Consider the following 22,910-nt stretch of genomic DNA (forward strand, 5'->3'; position numbering starts at 1 on the left):
CCGGGAAACACGGGATACCACCATATCCAGTAGACGCTATCACACCAAATAATGGTAATAATATATATATATATAGACTTCACTCTTGCCCCATGACAACCATTCCACTTCTTAGCCAACTCATACACTGAAATTACCAGTTAATATCACAATTAGATTCCCCCCAAAAAGTCCGTTCAAAACCACAAGCAAAACCCAACCCACAGCCACTTTCAATCTACTCACTCCTTCCCATTATCTCTTCCCCTAACCCCCACCACTTCTCCTCTTCCTTCACCTCTCCTAAAACCATCATTCAAATTGCTGCAAATTTCGTTATACCCGCTGGGATACACACCCATGCCGCTATAATAAAACTTACACATCCATGCCGCAACACATTCATCTCCCACCTGCACTCCACCCTCGAATCCGGAAATCAGCGACCGTTTCTCGTTTTTGTTAACTTCAAAAGGTGCCCTGTTCTTTATCAATAACGACGTCTGTACGAGTCTCTTGGGGTAAAAAAACGCTGGAAAAGTGGATAATATCGTTGTGAACGACTGTTAGCAGCAATATACGTAACAATTTGGGCGAAATTCCGAGCAAAACTGAGTTTTTCATCGGTGTTCTTTGTCTTTTTTGGTGATACCGAACAAGTGATTTAGTATACTACGACGTGAAAAGGCCATAAGAGGGCCTATAAATAGGGAGAAAATCCAGTAAAAAGCGGTAAATACGCTGTAGGAATACCGCTAGAATGAGACTGGGTAGCCGAAACGTGACAATTTCGTCGCTTTTGGACTCTCCATCGGACTCCAATGGAGATCTGAATGCTAATAACAGTGTATTGGTTCGGTCAAGGTCGAATTCGTTCAATGGACAGGGTTCTTCCCAAGGAAATGGCGCTAATGATGGCTCGGGATTACCCATACTGAACCTTGTGTCGAGGTTCCAGACGACTATCAACGTTTCATCGACGCCAATTGTCATGGAAGACGGCGACGACAACTTACGGGGTTCTACGAGAAGTTCCTCATCGAACAAGAGGAATAGTAACAGTGAAATGTCCAAAAGAGCCCAACAATCGATATCGGCTATCATGGGACCAACCTCGGGAAACAGCGGGAATGGAGATTCTGGGATTTCTAGTGGTAATGGTAGTAATAATGCTGGTAATGATGGTTCTGGTGTGAATAACAGACCTCAACCACCAAAACTTCTAAGAAAGTCGCCACAATTGCCGATGATTGTACCAAAGAAACCTGGGTTTTCACTATCGCCATCTCCGCTGGTGCTAGCAAATGATCCGAACAATAAAAATGGACAATTCGTGGTTTCGGATCATATAAAGAAGTTCCAGACAAACTTCCAATTGGCACCTTCTCCTCAGCCGGCTCCGGCTCCAGCTCCGTCGCCACAGACTTCGTTCCGTAGCAAAACTTCAATTAACTCAATCATCAACATTGACGATGAACCAGAAACAACAACGGCACTGAGAGCAGATGTTATTAAGGTTCCTAGCCCAACTCCAACTCCTGCTCCGAAAAAGAGACGTCCTGGGCCAAAGAAGAAGCAAGCAGATGGAGAAACGGCTCCCAAAAAGAGGAAAACGGACGCAGCAGATGGAACCAAGGAGAAACCTGAAAGGAAGAAACCAGGTCCTAAGAAGAAGTCACCAGAAACAACGGCTACACCCGCTCCGCCAGTTAAGATTGCTATACATCCAGGTATGACCACGGAGAAGAATAATAGAGGCACTCCAGCCGAAATCAAGCTTGCAGCTCCTAGTGTCATAGATGTACTAAATCCTATGGAGGAGGACAAGCCAGTTGCAAAGAAGGAAGAAGAGGAAAAGAAAGATAGTAAGGATAAAGATGCAAAGGAAGCAGAGAAACAGAAGAGTGCCGGCAAGGAAGTCGATAAAGAGAAAGAAAAGGATAAGGACAAAGAGAAGGAGAAAGAAGAAAAGGAGAAGCCAGAACGCCCTATTATAGCTCTCAGGATACCGTTGATCGATCCTGCTAATCCTAAACCGGGCCAGCTGGAAGTTGTGATCAATGTGTTACGGTTGGCCGAAGAAAAGTATGGGTGGACAGCTATTCATCCAAAAGCTAAATCAGCGATTGATATTATGGAGGATATGATTGATGACGATGATGATGATGATGATGACGATGACGATGTTATAGTAGACGACGAAAAGTCGGCGCCTTCTGGTAAAGATTCGTCAAACTCCAAGAAGAAGAAGGATGAAGAGGAATTGACGGAAGAACAATTAGTCAGGCGACATGAGGTCAGGATGAATAGAAAGGTGGGTAAATACGATTATGAGGATCCTTTTATAGATGATGTTGAGTTACAGATGGAAGAAGAAATAACTTCTACGAAAGAAGGGTTCTTTGTGTATTGGGGTCCTTTGGTCGATGATCGAAACCTAACCACTAACAATGCTAGCAAGAAGGGAGGATCAAAGACAAAGAAGTGAGAGGAATACATTTATGAATAGGAGGATATCTTAATGTATACTAACATAAGATATCTGTTCTCTCTTGTCCTCTTTGTTGTATATAAAAATTCAACTATATAGGAATTCACCGTGTGTCTTATCTTATGGATGTTTATTCATAGGTATATACATATATATATATATATATATGTATGTATTCGGTATATTCCAAACGATGTAGCATCCAGCTACCAAACAATAAATAGAAACAGCAAAGTATATATCATTATTAACAAGGGTACAATTCGGTACAAGTGGAGTACAAGGGGTACAAGTAATGTACAATAGTATAAAGTAGCATATCGAAGATCAAGCTCTGATTCTATCAAGCGTGATCTCCAATATTCCAGAAGCATTCAACTCAAATTGGTTGGTAGTATTCTCTTTGTGCTTCTTTTTAATTTCGTCGATGTTGTTTTGCACTTCACTCACAACCTTGTCCAAGGTAGCCTTCGCCTTTACAACAACTGGTTCACCCTTGATCACAACCAAAAGGTTCAAGTAGGCAGAAAGTGTTCCTAATTTAGTTGGATCAATGGATAACGGAGCATCTGGACTAGTGACAAAAGCTGCCTTGATAGCAATGTCGATTAAGTCGAAAAGGTCGTCAAGACGTTCCGTTGTTAATGTGATATACTTGGTCGAAGGCGAGGTGGTTCTGGTTGGTAATGGTGGAGGTGCTACAACATTATTGACAGTAGTAGGCTCTTTCTTCAATTCTTCTGGCTTCCTAGCTTCAGCGGCAGCTACTTGCTTTATTTTCTCATCTATAGCTTGAGCTTTCTCATCCTTTACAATATCCTCCTTCTTGGCGTCTTCCAACTTCACACTGGATAATGCTTCGGAAACCTCATCCAAGGATGCTTCGGAAGACTCCTTTGTTGAAACACTCGGCGCACTTTCAGCAGTAGTTGTAGTAGGATCAGAGGAGGAAGTGAGTGGTAATTTTGCAGCAGGCACAGCCTTCTCAATGCTACCCTTAGTTTGAGTCAATAACTCTTTTAATACACCAATTAAAGTGGACTTATCCTTTTCAAATGGGCAGTTGTGCAAGGAGTCTATGATGAAGTTATAACTGGTTTCCTCAGGAGAAAGAGTTAACACACGAGACAAATATGTCAACACAATGTAGCGTAAGCTGGGTCTTTTTCCGTTTGTCATGACCACGAAAAGAAGAGTTTGGTAGTATGCCTTCAATAATACGCTAGGTACAGCTGCCACTTCTAATTCGATCTTGGTTCCGATGAGGCTTGCTTGATGAAGACTGTACCAGCCCCAGAATACAACAACATCTTGTATACCGACAGAAACAAACAGAGATTGAATCATTTGCGGAATGAGAAGACGTAAAGTTAACTCGACGGCATCTTTGAAGCTGAGCTTTATTTTGTCGAATTGATGTGACGTGGCCACGGTGTGAGTGAATAGAATGAGGATACCAATTGCAGAGTTATGGATTTCATTGGCTTCGCTGGTGATAATACTGCCAGCAAGATTCTTTTGATAGTCAATTATAGACTTCTCAAATATCTCCCCGATAAGTTCGTTTTCGTCCTTTTCCTTGGCGTTGTAGTCAAATGAGTCGAAGACTTCTTTCGCTCCTTCCAAGAACTTCTTAAACTCGCCACTCAAACTTATATCATACAGAAGAGCCAACTCCGCCATACGGTCTAACACCGGTAATTGAACTTCGAACTCAAAGTATTTCTTCAACAGAGCCTTGTGCGGTGCTTGAATGTAACTCAAATGATCAATACCATAACCATTTTGGTGGTCTACGTTAACAAGAGCAACCAATTGCGTAATGAATCCAGTCAAAAGCTTTCTTTCAATGTACTCTTCGTCTTCCTTGATCTTTTTTAATTCCTCTGCAGTCAACGAGCCGTCTGTATTGTCTGGAACTGGAGGACTGGTGTAGTTTCTGGCGAAACTAAAAGCTCTTTTCATGATAAAGTTAAGGTTATTAACACTATCATTGGCATTTTTATGCACCAAATTGATGTATGAAGCAACCGTCATGGCTAAGAACCTCAGCGGGTAGTAGGTTTTGATCTTCTTCATGCACAGATCCACCAATTCAAAGATACAATACAATTTCACGTCAAAGAACTTCTCTTGGAACTCTTCTTCTGTAGTTACATGAGTATCTGAGATACTAATACTGGTCAAAAGCTCGCAACACTTCAAGAAAAGCTCCTTGGGGTTGCCGTGAAGCGCCAACGCCTCGAATATCTTGAGAATCTTATAAACACATGGTGCCAGACGAAGTGCTCCTTTGAAGTCAAAGTCGGATTCAATGTATAAGATCACCAACAGCGGGATATCCCAGCCGATTTCGTAGGTCAACTTTTCGTTGGCAGACAACACGCTGAGGAGAGCGCTGAGCAACTGCTCTCTTTCGTCGTAGCTGTACCGTGCCGGTTCGCTGAGGTAGATATCCAAAAGCGTGGAATAAGAGAGATAGTCTCCGGATTCAAGTGCTTCTGAAGCACCGGTTTCGAGGGACTCTAGCACCTTTTCGAACTGAATTGGTTCTAATGTGGACTCGCTGGTTTCAGACACGTCGGATTCAGACATCGTGGGTGGTGTAGGTGCTTTTCTTGCTGGCAATTGAAGGAAGGAACAGTCAAAGAACTGGTGGTTTTTATGGAGAAATGGGAAAGGAGAAGAGAGAGTGAATTTTGGTGATGGTGGGAGATATGTCATGTGATTTGGGTCACGTGGAAGGTCGGAATTGAGTATTGGGTGTGCATATAACGCCAGGTGATCTTGCCGTAGGAAATTGATTAGTGTAGTGGTTAAATTGTGGAAATATTGTATTGTATGTTGTGGGGAAATGTTGAGTAAGTGGGGGTGGGGGACATGAAGTATACTGTGTAGTCGATAGCAAAAGTTTTATGGTTAATTGTATCATTATTTTGTACTCCGTTTCGTTGTATACAAAGAACGAATAGTACAATGTATAAAGCTTCTTACTGTATATTGGGTGGTGTATATAGTCATATATCATGTATATAACGCATAGTAATATATTGTATTCTGTGTAAATTATACACTTTGCTTATATGGAATTGCTTAAGTGGGTCAGAAAACATCCAGATTGCTCTTCTTCGATCAACTCAAGTAAAACCCAAGAAAAACCCCGTACCTTGTAGCCCCATTTAGTAACAGAGCATAAAAGTATATATTATTGCGGCATGGCGCTTTGTTCCCATGAGAGTCTCTCAAATTCCAAGCAAAAGTCGTATTTTTGCCCGAATTTTGCCCTTTTTCTTCAAGAATAAGCATCTTCAGTTCCACTTCACGGCAATTTCAGTATTATTCACCTCTTTTTGAGCTTCTCCCCCCCCCCCCCCCCCCCCCCCCCCACTTAATCCACAAGTAGCCTCTTCTTTCACCAATGGATCTCCTGTTACGCTCATCCCAATTAGGAAATGTGTCAACTATATGCAAATTAACCTTTTATCACTTCCGGTTGGGCATTATGCAGGTACTGTCCGGGTTTTGAAATATAAGGTTTGCTTTGAAATTAAGCAATAAGTGTAGCAATAGAATTTTATTTTCATTTTGTAGAGTCTAGGGGGTGTTAAGGGTGGTATATAGCAAGCGGGAAACAATCAGGACATTCACTTTGTTTGAATTTGCCCTCTCCTCGAAATCTACGCTTCTTCCGGCATTTTTATTGCCACTGGTACTCCTCCACCCCCGGATAAGGGTCGGTCCGGATAAGCGATAATGTGTTATTGAGTTCCGCACGACTCCGGACGGCTGTGAAAACCTTGGAACCGTTTTGGTGGTGGAGGGGGTTTATGTAGATTTGGGTTGTATTGGGGTTGTATTGGGGTTGTATTTGGGGTGAATTGTGTGGTTAGTAGGTTGAGAGAGCCGTTTGAAGTAGGGGGTGCTAATTTATTCTGTTCTAATTTAGCTCGTTTTGTATTGGGGTATTTGTTAAATTTTGGAGTTGTTTTATATTAACATATTCCAAGTTTGATGCAAAATATGTTAAAAATTGGACATTTTGTATCAAATTTTATGGAAATGGGGCATTAGGTGTTATAAAACGCTTTGAATTGAAGTATAAAGTTCCTCATTTCATGCTTTTTTATGCCTTTTCATGCTGTTAATCGTTACGGCAAATAGAAAAGGCACAACATTATGTGATATACCTGGTTTTAACTTCTCCTTTGTTAAGCAGATCAGAACCAACCGTGATACCTGTAATTACTTTTCGAATGACAGTTTCCCGTCAGTAAACGACTCAATTCAAAAGCACGAAAACAATTCGAAACTACTTGTAATTATATATTATGAACATAACAAGTGTTTTTTGGTGTTAGGAAATTAAGGACTCTGACTTTATGGAGGGTTCCCCACCGGCATGATCCTACAAAGTCCAATTAATTGGCATTCAGTCCCTAATTGGCATTCAGTCCCCGTGGCCCAAAATCAGTAATATCTTCTTGACCTTAGCCTTATTTCCAATTAATTTGTGAAAGTAATTATCGTATTCTTCAAACTTGATCACCCCCTCATATTCACTGTCTCCTTTATATTCTTCATGGAATACTGATACTGTGAACTTAATGTTATAGATTTCATAGAATGCAAGAGAGATTTTTCGATCGTCGATGAAGTAACTTCCTCGTAGGATTGGAGAATATATTAACAAGGCGAAATCGTCGTAAACTATTAGAGTTGTTGTATTATTTTCATCAACACATCGCTGTAATAAATTGACAAGCTCGATGATTGCTAGATGTAAATTTAGGATTTTATCAGTTTGGGGCATCATTTGATGCCACTGAATAAACTACAGTAAATCACCGGAAGATCAATGTCTTTATATAGTTATTGTAACATCAGTAGACGTTGTCATAGTCATCGATTGAGGTATTTAATTAAGGTTATTCGTTTTCCCGAGAAATAGCAACGTATTAATCACACTACTGCGGCAAACGTAATTGTTCTATTTTTGAGGTGGCTTGAACATCTTTGGTTAATGGAATTTTCTTCTTCTATGGTGTATTCTGTCCTGAATTTTTCTTCCTACGGGACCCTGATCACGACAGTACAGTAGAGCTGGAATGTAGAATCCTGGGGTAATCTTTTCAAGTATAGCAGTCTTTCTCCTTGAACTGGCATCTCCAACTTTTATTAAAAAGTGCCAAGGCTCATTTCAACAATCACATTGTTAAGCTACTCCATTTCCTTTTCACCAGAAGCAGACACGAGGACCATTACGTATTCCGTTTGTGACTCGCTTAATTCTCCTTCGCTTCTTATATTTCTTCTTATATTATATTATATATAAAAATTATTCTCCTATTAACTTACTTATTAATAATTGCTAAAGGGAATTAGCGAGGAAGCCACAGGAGCTCCCTCCCATAACATAGACCACAATAGCCCTAAAAGCGCTTCGATTTTAAAATTTCTAAATCGTGAAAATTAACATCTCTCATGAACAGCTTATCAAGCTCTCTATTAACCCATCTAACTATACTACCAATTAGAATCATAATACACTTCTTTAGTATTTAATTGACTTAACAAAAAATCTCCGTATAGGCATATTGGTATATACAGGATTTTGTGATCTATGGTTGAAGATCTATGGTTGAAGTCACGTGACCAAATATATACCGATTTTGCATTAACTTTCTTTCTTTCCTTCTTTTACTTAATTGGTGTATCTTCATGGTCTTATTTATAGTAAGATACTAGTTTTCATGGTGGGATATTCATGGAATTGACCTAAATTATCTTCCATTCCATTCCATTCCAATAAACCTAATGTCTTCTTTACTCATACAATCGGAACAAGACAGTTCTCTGTCGCTTTCTTCATCGTTATCTTCATCAGATGAAGAATACGAGAACCATGCCATTCAAGATGCCAGCTCAGTAGAACCGAAGATCCCGCTTTCCACCTCGGTGTTCTTGGAGAGACTACCGACCAAGCAGAAGATCCTACTTCAGAGAACAGTTAGTGAACAGAATGACTTTGATAGTGAAGCTGATGTGGAGGAACTGGTGAATTTGAGTGAACCTTTGAAGGAGAGGATACGAAAAGGGGCAATTAAATCGGAAGAAGATGGAGAAGAGACCCAAGAGAAGACTGAAGAGGATGTCAATGCTCATAATGCCGAGAAACCGGAGGATAACCAGAAAATAGACGATAAGAATGTTCTATCAACAACCAAAGAGTCTTTTGTACTGCCACAAGCAACAACTTCAACACAAGAAAACCCGGAAGGTGATGCTAAAGCTTCAGAAAGTACGTCAGCAACGTCTCCTAAGACTTCTTCTACCAAATCAACCGAAATTCCGAAGATAACTATACGTTTTGTACCAATTGGGTCGACTCCTCGAATCACATCAGCAGTTTTCACCATTTCATCGAACCAAACGGTTTCAACATTGACCAAATTCCTCGGGAAAATGCTCAAGACGAAGGAGCATGTCTATGTATACATCCAGAACTCGTTTCAGCCGAATCCCGATGAGAAACTTAATGATTTGTACCACTTGTTCAAGACGAATAATGAATTGATTGTGAGTTATTGTCAATCCGTTGCTTTTGGATAATGATAGATGAAGAAGAGATAAGAGATAAGCAAGATAAGCAAGATAAGGAAGATACGGAAGAAGGAGATGGAAAGAGAAGTTAATCACAATTGTTATACTGTCATTGACAAATCGTCCCAGAGAACAAAGACAACAAATGGTTCTACATGTTTCTTGCCTAAAAGAGACTGAAAAATCAGTTAAGAAAGCAGATATATCAACTTAGAAAGCAAAATAAACCAGATAAATCAGCAAGAAAGCAATATTGTCCATCTCTAGAACAACCACGTCTACCATCAACTACAAGCCACTACAACAAGGTAATCTTCGCACCTATATTGATACAAACTAGAAAAACAGGGAACAAAGAAGAGATATCAACCGAAGCCAAAGACTCTACTTGTCCCAAGAAACGGAAGAAAGCGATAGTTCTTCGGAAGTCAATTTACACCGAAGAACCACCTGATGAAAACCACACAACAGATACAGCACCCGAAGGTGAAACTAATTGCAATCTTTATATATCACAAAGGAAAACGTAGAATAAAACAGGAGAAGAAGGTATACGAATGGTTGTTCTCGGAATGAAGCATTCCAAAGAACCACCACAGCCAAAAAGCAGTGAAGTGATGGTTTTGACATCACCATTACCGACTCTTCGACTTAGCAATGAATCGAGATAGTAAGATAGTATATAGCAATACAGGAACAAGAATAGATCGACATTGAAGAAGCGAATTTCCAGTACCTTTCAGAGTCAAATAAGAAGAGTCTATAAACAACATAGTGAAACGTATCCAGTTAAACACACTTCATCCATGAGCTACAAGACTCTTTCATAATTGACTTCTTTCTTTACACGAAAAAGCTATTCCAGCATCACCCAAGACTCCACGTTTAGTAGAAAACGAATTGGGCAGAACCCGAGGTGACAGTGACGGTACAACCATCGGTACCAGCACCGTTGTACTGGCCGTTTTCGTACTTACAGTTACCAACAACGTTCGAACCATCAGTTCCAACGATCTTGATGTTGTAGTTAGGTGGAACCTTGTTATTTGGGTTTGGAATCAAAGACAAGTAAGTCTTTCCACCGGTGGTACCGGCACCCAAGACAACTGGAGCCCAGTTACCGACTCCGGATCCGTCAGTACCCCAGATACATCCGTCTTCGACAGAAACTCCGGCGTTGTTAACGTAGTATTGAGTAGAGGTCTTTCCTCCTCTCCAAGTGTAGTAGTTGTCCGAGTCGACGACGGAAACTGGAGCAGATCCACCAGCAGATAACAAGGTTGGAATGTTCATGTTCTCGGAACCTGGGTAATCAGTTCTACAGATAGCAACGTCTTGGCCAATTTGGGACTCGAAAGAAGCAGTTTGAGCACCCCATTCACACAAGTTTTCGGCGTCGGTGTTGGATCTGTACAAAAGACCGTTCTTACAGTAAAGACCACCAACAGAAATACCGTTGGCTGGTTGGGCAGAAGGCCATTGGGTCTTGGACATACCTGCTTGACAAGCGTACGAACAGTAGAAACCGTCCTTACAGGTGGAAGAAGTGTCACCGTTTTGGTTCATGATGGAGGTGAAGCCACCCTCCAAGCCGGAGATCCAGTCGACGGAAATGACACCGTTTCCAAGAGGAACAGAGTCACAGGAGTACTTACCGTCCTCGAATGAACCGGCTGGGTTGGCGTAGGGAGCCAAGTCTCCCAAGATTCCACCGGCACCAGCACCTCCCGAGGAAGATGGCTGCACGCCAGAGAAGGTCTGGGTGACCGGAACGGTGTTCTTATCGTCAGTGGTGGCAGCAGATGGGGAAGCAGTTGGAGAAGGCCCTGGGATCAAGTTACCATTGACGTCTACATAGACAACTTTGGTGACGACATCTCTTTTTTCGACATGTTGATGGTGCTGGTGATGCTGGTGTTGCATTGGAGCAGCGATGGCGGTCGAGGCCAAGGCGATTAACGATAAAACTGAAGCTTTCATGGTTTTTCTTGTGGTTGGCTGTGAAAAGTCGTTGGTAGTTTGCGGGTTGGCTGTGTAATTGCGAGTACGGCGTAAACGGGAGTTACAGGTTAAAGGAATGGACGTGAGACACGGATATTCGGTGCTTTTGGCAGGGAATACTGGAGGGGTATTCGGGACGATCTACGATCAAAAAGGAAAGGCAATAGCTGGCGGAGCAACTAGAGAAGGGGGGTTTAAGGAGTGTGGGGGGTTTTGCACGAAAAAATCCGTTGGTAATCTACACTGGCTTGAACCGTTGTATCTTTACTAACAAATAATGAAGTAGTTGTTAACACTGAAGAGACAAGAAAAAAAGACTGACAACTTGTGAGTTATGGAAAATAGACGATTTGTCGATGTTTAAATATGACAGTGTTTTTTATTTTGATTATTTTGGATGTGGGACGCCGATGTGGAAGGGCACAAAAAAAAATAAAAAGCGATTATTTTGTAAGGTGGGTGATGAAAAATTTTTTTCGGTTTTCTGTCTGTGTGTCTGATCGGTGTTTATTGTTATGCCAAAAAAGTAGGGTTATTGGGAAATTAGGTATGTCGTGCGCGCACCGGAATGGGATCAAAGTTCATAATTAATTGTCCCGTTTGGGTCAAACTGGTGTCTGACACTTGGCTTGGGGGGGGGGGGGGGGGCTTCCTTTGCTTATGTAACAATGCGTCCTACTGCGTCGCAGCAAGATCGTTCTAGACTTGAGGTGTGAATTGTTCTTGTGAGTGTTCCATCGAGCCATCAGTTGGGGCATGGGGCATTTTTGTCTGTGGGAGTAAATTAGTTATGGTGAGAACAATGGAGGGGGGAGGTTATTTATGAGCATGATCTGTTGATTTTCCAACTATTGTTGTTGGTTGTTGGTTTTGGTATTGGCTTGTGACCCCCTGGCAGGGCTATGGGCTCGGAATTGTGGGTTTTGCCCTATTCGGTGTTGTTTATCTTTCCCTCAGCAAAGTGAGTGTTCCCAACCGAATCCCTTCATTATGCCAGTGCATTATGCCCCATTAGGAAGGTTCCTGCTTATTGCAGGTCACGTGACATATATAATAAGCTGCTAAATTGGCGTATTGTCCCAGTTACAGCATGTTCTGGATACGGATAAGAGATTAAGAATGAAGACGATGTAATGGTTCCAGCGGAAACAGAGGTAACGGAAATGACTCGCGTGGGACAACGATGTTGCAAGGTAATGCATCTCATTTACGGTGTACCTTGTTGACTGGTGGTCAAGTGATGTCTACTAGGTTGGCCCTCCTAGTTTCATGGTTCCAGGCGTGGTTGGACCAATCGTATACGTTTTAATCAGACATTAGACATTAGGGTTTGAAGAAACATCTGGCTAGATGCAACTCGTGAATATGTAGCCTATGCAACGGTTTTCATCCACTAACGCTATTGGCGGATTATGGAGGGCCAGACTGACCGATGTAGTATGTAGCCAATCGCCAAAATCAGGTTTAATGCCGGAACCTCCCATTGGGGAGTGGGATGCCGATCGGGATGGAGTCTATTGTAGATCTAAATTGCAAATGGGCTACATATTACGTGTCGGTGCTAAAAAAGCCTCTTAGACTAGCGTAGAGTACTTCAAGTCTGCTTCAAGTCTATTTCCATTCTGTTCTGGAGTGCAGATGCCATTGGACTTCAAAGCTTAAAGGGTTGAAATTTGGGCTTGAAAGACGTCGATATACGGATCATTAGATGTCATATCTACAGTTTGTGGTGCAACAGCAATCACCAGTTTGTACCCTAGATACCATGGGGGTATCTTACTCGTTGAGCAAGTAGCAACATTTAGTTCCAGTCCCTAAGAATGATGGGAGCATCCCCCCACAGTTGCAAATTCGTATCTTTCTCGTTTTCTCACTTTTGCAACGATACACTGCAACACTCATAGGAGCTCGGGCTCGTCGTATTTGGTCATCAACGGTTTCCCAACCCCTCCATCGTAATTTAGTCGTCCAGGTAATGGTAACAAGGTAAAAATTTCTACAAGAAATGTGACCTCCAAGAAGTTTAGTCAAAGGGATGGAATCTAACCAGCTGTTCTAGACGGACTGACGGGTCTAGGCAAAGACATAGAGGGGGGAGGACATTGTTATAGTAAGATGCTGAAAATTACTGAGAAAATGAGAGTAATGCTGAAATCTACGCTGATAAATTAGAGGCTGTGAAAAAAATGCCCAGCAGACACAAGACGGCGATGGCCTGCTCCTACACCAAGAGAATCGACTCCATTTTTGTGATTTAAATGTCATTGGCCGTTGAAAGTCTCAAAACGGTAGCCTATACCGGCATGTCATCCAGTCCAGTCAATCACCGGTTAACTCCTCCCTGAAGTCTCCAACTTCAACGTTCTAGCCCTGCCTGTCTGTGCGTATGTGTCTGTTCCAAGCTTTACGTTATTACACTTAAGTAAGTGCACCTGAAAAATTTCCTCACTAGCGATGCCATGGCCATTGTTAAACTCTCCAGCGACCTCGCACGGGAACTGAAATTTTGACGGTACACCGAACAAACCCTGCACTGGCACATATAATAAACGATGGTTGTAACTAGCTACCGTTGCCGGTGAAACTTTGAAACTTTAAATTGTCATCGCCATTATCGGCTAGTTGTTTCGTAAGTTTCGTAAGGTTACGTAAGGCTTCGTATGTTTCAGAACGGTGATACGAAGCTCCAAAAGAGTAGAAAATGTCAGAGCCAGGAAGGCCTCCCGACATTAAACACACATGAGATATGATAAGACCGTCAGAAAATATGGACACATCATAAAATACCCTCTAATCAGTGGCCGTTGGACAGAATTGAGAAACTAGTCAGCAAATATAAGGTTTAACCGAGAAGTGGCAAGTTTTGTGATAAATTAGCCTTCCCAAAAGGGAAGGCAAATGGCACTAAAAACTACACAAACAGGTTTGATTGGACGATACTGTGCGGTGTCAATCTGCACATAATTTTGATATGCAGTAACTGAATAACGCACACGCATGTTAAATTAGAATTTAAAAATTTTGTCCTGCTTACAGTGTCCGCCGCACCACAAGCAGCCAACATTACCAAGGTCTGCATAACGGGCTATATGCAGCAGCCAATATAACCAACTCCTATTTGTGATTTTTTTGGAGCCATTCCATTGTTCACCTTTTGATGCTACTTTGTTGATTACGGATGCTTCTACGGTGATATGGCGAAGTAGCCTATGTGCGAAGTGATGTAGTATTTCGGTGGAGTTCTTCGTCGTTGAAGGCCAAAATTTGACGTTGTAAGTTGGGAAATGAGCCAATAATGGAGCCCTACAGAATGAGCCGATTATCAATTATTGGTGGTTTTAAATGACTAAAGGAAAGATCTACCGATGGTGTTCATGTTTGGATGTCGAAAGATGCAAAAAACTCGAGAGTAATTTCATATTGAAAAGCATCTTTTGTCTTTCGACGCAATTTAGCCCATAAATCGTATGTCTACTGCATGCCATTTGCTCTAGCCAGACTTGGTGGTAGAGGTTGGACTGTGGAATAGTGGGGCATAGTGTGGAGTTTTAAAGATACCACAACCTCCCCAATGTAGAAACCTGGAGTCTCTATCTGCCTTGTGCTCTGCAGACTCTAATCTCTGTCGGAATAGTCTATTATCAACTTGCATGGATGTGGAGTATTGGAGCCATGAATCCTTGCGTCTTATTGGGGATAGCACTGGACACAGTTCTGGGCCATCGTCCACATGATCCACATGGGTTGCAATTTAGCCTTTTAGTGGTGAAATAGGAGTAGTTCGAAACCTTAACCTTGTCGATATCCATGCATTCTTGAAACGAATGGGAATGGTCCAACAGACGGCACGACTTCGTTGCTAATAGCCAAGTGAGGCTGTTATCATGTCCCACGATTTGGCTAGGTTACGATTCATAGAGGCTGAATGATAAAAGCCCTAATGAAGAGGGGTCCATTCGACCAAGTGGGTTGGTTGGATTTCGGGGATCTCCTCCGGTGGCTCCAGGCACCTGGCGACAGATAATTCGCTAAGGTAAGTAATTAGTATCCCCATTTGGGATATGTCATAACCCGAATACCCAGGAAACCGAACAATGGAGACGGAGACAGCGCCGGAGTCGATCCATTTTGTTGACACGGGCTTTTAGACACTCCCCATTGTCAGTGCTTGAAGTCCTCTGATTCTAATAAGGCAATATCTTCATGTAGCTTTCGCCTGAACAGACTATAATACCCTCTGGCTCTATGCTACTCTCTGGTTATATGCTGGCACCACCCCCATAAGTGTGAAATACAGTAATTAGCATTACAAAGGCCGTCTCGTGACGGCCGGCCCATTTCCCCAATTTCCCCTTTGCTTATGCCCGGCATTGTCTGTATCAAACCATGGTAACAATGCTGCAAAATGCATCGGAAACACAAACATGATGTTGCAGGGTATACGCCCAATTTGGAAATTTGCTACAAATGGCCCCTACCCCCATTTCTCTTTTGCATAAACACACCAAACTGTCATAATTCATAAGGAGAACTAAAAGCTAATATATACACATGTATCGCCCGGTCTCTCATACCCTCAAAATCAATAGAGATAGACCTATCTCAATACGTATCATTTATTCACGTCATTTTGAACTAAAAATGGTAAACATATAGTCATGGTATCAGATCATTCGATACCAATCAGGGAAATAGGATAATAGTGGTAACTTGTAGGAAAGTCAAAACATTTAGCAAGTTTAGAACTGGAAGAAGTGAAATATTAAACATAGGACAAAATAGTTGGAATATAAACCCAAGGAAACCAACATAATGAAATAAATAAAGAGAGCTATAGGCTTAGTACCTATCCGTAAAAAATGTAATAGAAACAAGAAATAAAATCGAATCGAAGTTTTAAAATTAGTAACGTCGAGAGAGAGATACAAAGCTCAAACTCAAGCGACTTGTAGCACCTTCAAATAACCCAATGAAGCAGTAGACCACGAATATCCTATTGAATAATTGGAAAAATCATTAAGTATGAAGAAGTGACGTTATAGATGCCACTCCATTGTGGTATTTATAAAGTTCCCTCATCCTCTATTCCCAAATTAAACCATGGATGGTATAATGCATCCATGGCCGTGATACGTTCATCTGGATTTATGACAAACATCTTACGAAGCAAATCAATAAAGAACCACCAGAAAGTAAAATTACCGAAGTTGATAATATGCTTATTCTTCTCGTAGTTCATCGACAAGGAATAGTCAAAATTAATGTCCAATCCAATACGAGAACAAACGAAGAGGTCGATTCTCGACAACTCCTCAACGCTGTTAATGAACTTGAGCGGAGTTGAGTTGGTTGGAAACATCAATGTCAAGGAATTGTATTTTGTAGATTCATCGTCGATTATAACATCGTCATCATCGTCATCATTCTCTGAGTCCTCGTCTTCGGAACTTACATACTCCTTAGTGAAGTACTCAAGTCCACACTCGTTCTCCTTCTCCTTGGACCTTTTGACCATTTCCTTGTCTATTCTGTAGCCACAAATCTTCTCTATCATGGCCAAGTGCTCAAGGTTGTCATGAGTCTTGAAGAGGGGTTCTCCAATGATCAATTCTACCAAAATGCACCCGATAGACCACATGTCACAGGGAAAGGACCAGCCAACACCCAAAACAATTTCTGGGGCTCTGTAGTGTCTGGTAGACACGATGGAAGAGTGGTACTCATCGTTAAAGATCGCTGATCCGAAATCAATGATCTGGATCAATGGGTTTTTCAAAACTTTCAGGTATTTAGGGGCCTTCTTAGGCGTTGCTGACGAAAGATTGAGGTAACCAGCAATAATGGTGCTACTATAGAGGTTCTTCTTAATATAAGAATCGTCATGAAGCAAGATGTTTTCAGGTTTCAAATCTGTGTGGATGAGATTCAAATCATGAAGGAAACTAACGGATCTTATCAATTGCTTGGAGATAGCTTGAATATGGGAACCAGGGAATGAGATGAACTTGTTATTTTCCAAGAAATCATAAAGCGAGATCTTCAATAAGTCTGTAACGATGCAGATATGACCTCTATAGTCAAAGCATTCACGTAAATGGATGCAATGATTCACATTCTTGTTGTCAAACTTCTTGAGTGTTGACAATATTCTAAGCTCAATTTTAGCTGCGTCCCTATACTTTTGGATATTCCGTATGATCTTGATGGCTACGTGTTCTCTATTGACCTTGTCGAAACACTGAACCACTTTACCAAACGTTCCTTGTCCCAAGAGTTTGATGATGATGAAACGGTTGGCAAATGTTTCATTTAATTTAATAACATAGTGCCCGTTTTCGTCATCACATGGAGGAAGATTCAACTGATGAGGAATGATGTTTGTTTTTATATTACCAAGTTTGGGCGTTTGAAGGATGTAATTGTTGGGAAGCTTATTGTAGAAACATTTTGCCTGTGGTAGTTGAGGTAAAGAGTTCGTGCGTTGCTTCTTGATGGGTATAGAGTTGACGGTATCGATCTCAAATGAGTGCTGCAGCAGAACCAGCAGATGATGGTGTTGTTGTTGTTGGTAGTTGACGTTATTTACATTGAACATATTGTATGCTTCTACTGCATCGTTGTCGAGAATAAGCAATGAGTCGGAGTTGTTTCTGGGCTTGGGTATTAAGTCCCTTTCTTCGAGTATTATTAAGTCATCGTCATCTTCCTCGACATCCTCATCAACGTGATCTTCGGGATCTTCTTCGACATCTTCGTTTTCCTCTATCAACACCTGTTCCGAATCATCGATCTGATGGTCCGGCAAGAGATAAACTCCACTGTATGGTCTTGGTTTTGAATATTTCAACTTGCTCTTGAAAGGGTTACCAAACGAACTCGCTGAGCTGCTCGTGGGGGTTAATGTCGAGTCCGAAGACAACGAATTGGCGAAAATAGCATGTCCAGTCATGCTGTTGTTATTGTTACTCATGCTGCTGCTTCCGGCAGTGCTACTACTATAGCCAGTACTTATTCCCGTGGAAACGTTACTGCTATTGCTGTTAGCGTTGTTGTAACCTCCGTAACCTAGTTGTGATGTTGGTGGAGACAGGTTTATTGACAGCGACGATAGGCTTGTTTCCGAGATGTTATGTTGAAATGTCAAGTGGTTGACTTTGCCCGAGTTGGAGTCTGTGTCCTTAGCCTTGTTCGCGTTTTCGAAGGTTTCGCTGAAGCCTCTTGGTCTCTTTCTGTTCGATATAAGCGACATCTGAAGAGAAGTATGAATAGAACAAGACGGTACGGGTTAAATCGAAGTTCTTGTTGTTGTGTGAGGTTTGTTTGTTTGGGACGTGTTAGGGGTACGATAAGTAGTGTGGTTATTATCGGTACCGAAGATAGTCCAGCGAGGTGATAAGGTAGTAAGAAAGTAAGGTAATAAGCTAGTAAGCTGATAAGCTGATATTCTTTGTGGTTGGTTTAAATGCTTGTTCTTGTTGTCCAGAAGGGATTGTTATTGAATTCGTGGTCACAATCAATAGTTATCCGATGCAAAAGATCAACAATGAAGAATGATTAAGAGACTGTGAAAGTTATTCAAGTAGGAGAGTAAGTGATAAAAGTGGATATGAAATTTGTCACTTTGTTGATGCTTTTTGATTCTTTTTGATGGTTACTTGTCACTTCGTATGAAACTTGTCACTTTCTGGTGCTTTCCTATCAAACTTGATGCTTTTTTGATGCTTTCTTGTCAAAATTGTCACTTTCTAAGCTCTTATTCGTGTGAATAAGATTGCTTAGCTGCTTTTTCTTTCCTTGACTCTTCTTGACAGCTTTTTCTTCGAATCAACACCGTTAAAGAACACCGTTGAAGAACACCTTTAAAGAACACCGTTAAGTACTTCAAATGTCAATGCCAATTGCTATCCAACAACCTTTCCAAGATGTACTCTCCAAAATGTCGTTTCAATAAGAATACCAATAAGAATACCAATACCAATGACCAGTGCTTATCCACTGAACCAATTCAACTATCGTATCCTTTATTCAGCTATCACTTCAATAACTCAGCAATCAGCTATCACTATCAGCAATAAGCTATCGTATCTTTTTATTCAACGATCACTTCAACAATTCAATACACCAGCTTGTCTTATTCTTATCCTTCTCCCTATCCTCTCCTTATCGGTTACTATGGTAACAACAGGGTCTTCTGGGGGGCTTTTTGTGATGCTTCGAATCCGATGGTTCCAGCCCAACTCTCGATATCCACAATCTGTGTACCTCTGTTCCTAAACAACGGGGTCTTGGACTTGAATCTATGACTTGTCGTTGGTGTAATGATACTCACTTCCAACTATACATAGATATCTCTTATATCTGTCTGTTTCCACTGGTTTTAGTCCGATCTTCGTCGCTATTTCGCTTGTTGTGCGACTCCTATCAACTGCTGATGTCTTTCGGCTCGTTATCTCGGTCCTTTTACCGTGTTTCTACCAGTATCTTCTAACAAATACTCCTGTTCAACACTAATCTTCTTCGGATCTCTCTGGTTATCCAGCGGTTTCCTCGATTTCCACCGGTTTTTTCCCGTTTCTTCTGTACAATCGGATCCTGGGGTGCCTGCGGGTCACTCCAATTGCTCACGTTCTACAAAAGTACACCGTTATCTACAACTAATCCACTCCTTGTTCGTTGCTGTTTAATGGTTTGGCCAAACTTTTCACTTTCTGACAAAAGTTGCCCAGTGTCTGATTTGCTGTGTGTCTGTCTGATTTTTTTTGCTCGGTAGGTTGCGTTGCATGGTCCACATTGGCGGGTTTGAGGGTGAGTTGAAGCTTCAAAATTGCACTTCGCAAGGGGGGGGGGGGGCGTGCAAGTTGTGGGTTGTGGGAAATGAGATGCATCACGTGGTGCGGGTGAAAACATCCATGCCGCCGGGTTCAGTGTGGTTGAAAAGATCCATGCCGCAACGGAATTCATGTCGTCATCACTTGGGTGGGGGTCGGGGTTTGGCCAGGGTCAGGGAAGGGTCGTGGCGGGCTAAGGCAACTTTATCTGTCTAAGGTCGAAGACAGAGTTTATTGCTGCTGCTTCTGCTGCTGCTTCTGCTGCTGCTTCTGCTTCTGCTGCTGCTGGTGCCTCTACTGGACCGCTGTGCATCTTGCTATTGATCATTTATTTGAAACGGGGGCTAAATATCCTTCATACTCGAAATTCCAACCACAGATCACTCCCAATCTTCTTCAAGCATCTCGGCTTTTCCCTCCCAGTCCCGCCTGATAACGTACTGGAACTGGTATGTGCTGGTATTCCACCAGGCTCGTGCGCAAACCGTGCATGACTTGTCATCTGATAACCTGTATGTATGAAAGTTGTCCAAAAATACCAAACAGCTAGGCTGCAAAATGTGTGGGTGGATTTGGGAATGAATAGGCTGCGGATGTGTTCGTCGGTCGGTGATCCTGCGGGTTTGGGCCGTGATAATAGCAATTTTGAATTATTCGAAGCATTTTCGACCTCGTAGGTCGAATCAATGCAGAACAAAAGCGATGTCGATATTAAAATTTGAGATAAAATTATAATTCGGCATAAGATGCAATTATCCGTATTATTCTAAAAGACGCATTTTCAAGGCGAAAGCTATAAATTCTGAAGCATTTGTCTAAAACTTCAGATCGAAATCAGGATTTCACAATAAATCTACACTATGCTAAAGGTATAGATGGAAGAACCGGAAATGTCCTTCTCTGAAAATAAACACCATAGTAATTCTTTTTTAGTATAGCCATTACGTCGTGTTCCTTAGTAACAATATAGATTCAGTCCACAAAAGGTACGACAAGCGATCGGAAGTATGCGACTGAAGCACAAGGTCCTAAATTTCCGCCTCTCCTTCATGTTGGCAGCACTTTTGTCATACCTTAAACCTTTGTTATTTCATCGTGAGGACAGTTTCACTTTTTCAGTCTCATTTTTTCTGCAACATTTAAGAAGCTATACATATTTACCTCTAAGTACCTATAATGTAACACTTCCGGCATTGTCAAGTGTGTAGACTAGATCTGTAATGTTGCTTTGTGCTGCTGGTTTTAGCAATTACCCTGTCCATTTAAGCCGTTTCACAATTCCAATGGTTAATGTATAACAAAGGTACGCTTCATCTGGAAGATTCGCTCGATCTTAGGTGCCTTCTAGGAACTGCAGAAGTAGTTGCTCCTGCTGACGATTCGGCCGACTTCCATATTTAGTTAGGCTTTGCCCTCCCGTGGATTGTAGCTTGTTCTTGTACTTGTGTATTCCTCCTCCATATTCAATTGTATAATTATCTTCACTTCGGCAAGTTTCTGGACTGCTTACGATTTTTTTCTTTGTTTTCAATGGATTTCTTATCCTCTGCCTACTGAGGCTATCTTTTTAGATACGAATAATATAATGGTGACAATGAATACAAAACCCAAGAACGAGTTTACAGGCTCTAATAATATTCCAACGCCAACGCCAACGCCAACGCCAACTCAAGCGTCAGATTCACCAAGGAGCAAGACTAACTCCAATTCAGACTCTGATGAGACCTTTAAAAAATACCGTTGTGGAGTTTGTAACAAAGGTTTCACACGCAAACATAATATGGTTTCCCATGAACTAATTCATTCAACAGAACGGCCGCATGACTGCCCTAAATGTGACCTTAAGTTTAGAAGAATTCACGATTTAAGAAGACACGAAAAACTTCATACTGGTGAAAAGCCTTATACATGTTCTCGTTGCCAAAGAAGTTTCTCACGTCCTGATGCTCTTGCAAGACATCAAAATTCTCCTGTAGCATGTAACTGGGATGCGATAAAGTCAACAAATTCCCCTGGTACAGCTACAAAGTCAACAAACGAAAATGATAGTATAAATTCTGAGCTCCACATCCAATCCGTCTTTCCAACGAAGATGGGTTCATGCTATATTAATTTAGTTGAGAAATTTTCTCCTAGACAATCAGATGAGTATTTGAATGACGAAAAGGAAGAGAACGAAAGTGAAAAGGTTGAACAAGAGAAAAGGAACCGAAGTAAAATAAGCATTTCGGCAATTACTAATAGTGATGGTCCCAATGAGACGAGTGCAGTACATAATGGTCAGCAAAATAGCCAGTATAGGGGTGAAAATAAAAAGGAAAATCAACCAAAGACTCGAGAAGTTAAGGGACAACCTGATGACACCTATAGAAGAGCTCGCCTGCCCCAAGTGAAACATAAAGATAGAAGCGGTGATAGAAACTTCCCTTCAATAAATGCATCTTTTAATCCTTCTTTCGATAAAGCTGAAGCTCAGCAAAAATTACGGGACGAAAGTGGTTCAGTGTCCAGATCCGAGTTTCAGAAATTACAAATGAATACTTTGAGACTTGAAGAGTATATTTGGGGTCTTAACCAAAGGCTTGAAAAACTAGAAAAAGAATCAGACCAACACAACAAAGAGGCCAGATCGACCCTATTGAATTATCTTGACCAGAAGCGGGGGAGAGAGATGAGAGAGGAAGAGGCGTATTTGGATCAAGAACGGGGCAGGCTAGACAGAGAATTCAATAGTAAAAAACGGAAAAGAACCAAATAAGATGTTCTGACAAAGCACTTGTTCTTAACAAGGGGAAATGGGATTGTCCGGTTTGACAATATGGTAGGAAGGTTACAGGCAACTTATCCTAAAATTTTGTACTCATTACAATTATTTATTATATTCATAGGTGTTTTTTTTTGTTAATTTGACTTTCCTGTAAATGGTTGGAATGCTGTAATATACTTAAATAAACTGTTGATTTTCCCTTTACAATCTTCCTGTTTCGTTTCTTATTGATGGGGAAAGATTC

At 41.4% G+C, this 22,910-nt stretch overlaps 7 protein-coding genes across 7 annotated transcripts; 4 read left to right on the forward strand and 3 right to left on the reverse strand. All coding sequences in view use genetic code 12, as the record gives it.

Moving 5' to 3' along the window:
- Positions 1-739: 739 nt before the first annotated feature.
- HPC2 (Hpc2p) lies at positions 740-2,467 on the forward strand (the record flags this gene model as incomplete). Its single annotated transcript, XM_064919644.1, has 1 exon — positions 740-2,467. One exon carries the CDS (start codon positions 740-742, stop codon positions 2,465-2,467), a length of 1,728 nt encoding a protein of 575 aa, XP_064773504.1.
- Positions 2,468-2,616: 149 nt separating this feature from the next.
- On the reverse strand, positions 2,617-5,194 carry YBP1 (Ybp1p; the record flags this gene model as incomplete). Its single annotated transcript, XM_064917318.1, has 1 exon — positions 2,617-5,194. The coding sequence occupies one exon, from the start codon at positions 5,192-5,194 to the stop codon at positions 2,798-2,800; it is 2,397 nt and encodes a 798-aa protein (XP_064773505.1). The 3' UTR covers positions 2,617-2,797.
- Positions 5,195-8,821: 3,627 nt separating this feature from the next.
- On the forward strand, positions 8,822-9,079 carry RJT20DRAFT_97078 (uncharacterized protein; the record flags this gene model as incomplete). Its single annotated transcript, XM_064921657.1, has 1 exon — positions 8,822-9,079. A coding segment is annotated over one exon (258 nt), but the record flags the coding sequence as incomplete, so codon positions are not given.
- A 438-nt stretch (positions 9,080-9,517) lies between these two features.
- On the reverse strand, positions 9,518-11,157 carry SIM1 (SUN family protein). The gene has a single exon (XM_064920270.1). The coding sequence runs from the start codon at positions 11,048-11,050 to the stop codon at positions 9,956-9,958; it is 1,095 nt and encodes a 364-aa protein (XP_064773507.1). The 5' UTR covers positions 11,051-11,157; the 3' UTR covers positions 9,518-9,955.
- A 4,976-nt stretch (positions 11,158-16,133) lies between these two features.
- On the reverse strand, positions 16,134-18,320 carry KNS1 (serine/threonine protein kinase; the record flags this gene model as incomplete). The annotated part of the gene is made up of 2 exons (XM_064921661.1): positions 16,134-17,786; positions 18,225-18,320. 2 exons carry the CDS (start codon positions 18,318-18,320, stop codon positions 16,134-16,136), a joined length of 1,749 nt encoding a protein of 582 aa, XP_064773508.1.
- A 1,531-nt stretch (positions 18,321-19,851) lies between these two features.
- RJT20DRAFT_135429 (uncharacterized protein) lies at positions 19,852-20,576 on the forward strand (the record flags this gene model as incomplete). Its single annotated transcript, XM_064918401.1, has 4 exons — positions 19,852-19,876; positions 20,128-20,348; positions 20,371-20,411; positions 20,450-20,576. The coding sequence occupies 4 exons, from the start codon at positions 19,852-19,854 to the stop codon at positions 20,574-20,576; spliced, it is 414 nt and encodes a 137-aa protein (XP_064773509.1).
- A 917-nt stretch (positions 20,577-21,493) lies between these two features.
- Positions 21,494-21,862, forward strand: OFI1 (Ofi1p; the record flags this gene model as incomplete). Its single annotated transcript, XM_064921680.1, has 1 exon — positions 21,494-21,862. A coding segment is annotated over one exon (369 nt), but the record flags the coding sequence as incomplete, so codon positions are not given.
- Between the last annotated feature and the right edge of the window lie 1,048 nt (positions 21,863-22,910).

Source organism: Scheffersomyces xylosifermentans, assembly GCF_036884685.1.
Source record: "Scheffersomyces xylosifermentans strain CBS 12540 chromosome Unknown RJT20scaffold_5, whole genome shotgun sequence".
NCBI lineage: Eukaryota > Fungi > Ascomycota > Pichiomycetes > Serinales > Debaryomycetaceae > Scheffersomyces > Scheffersomyces xylosifermentans.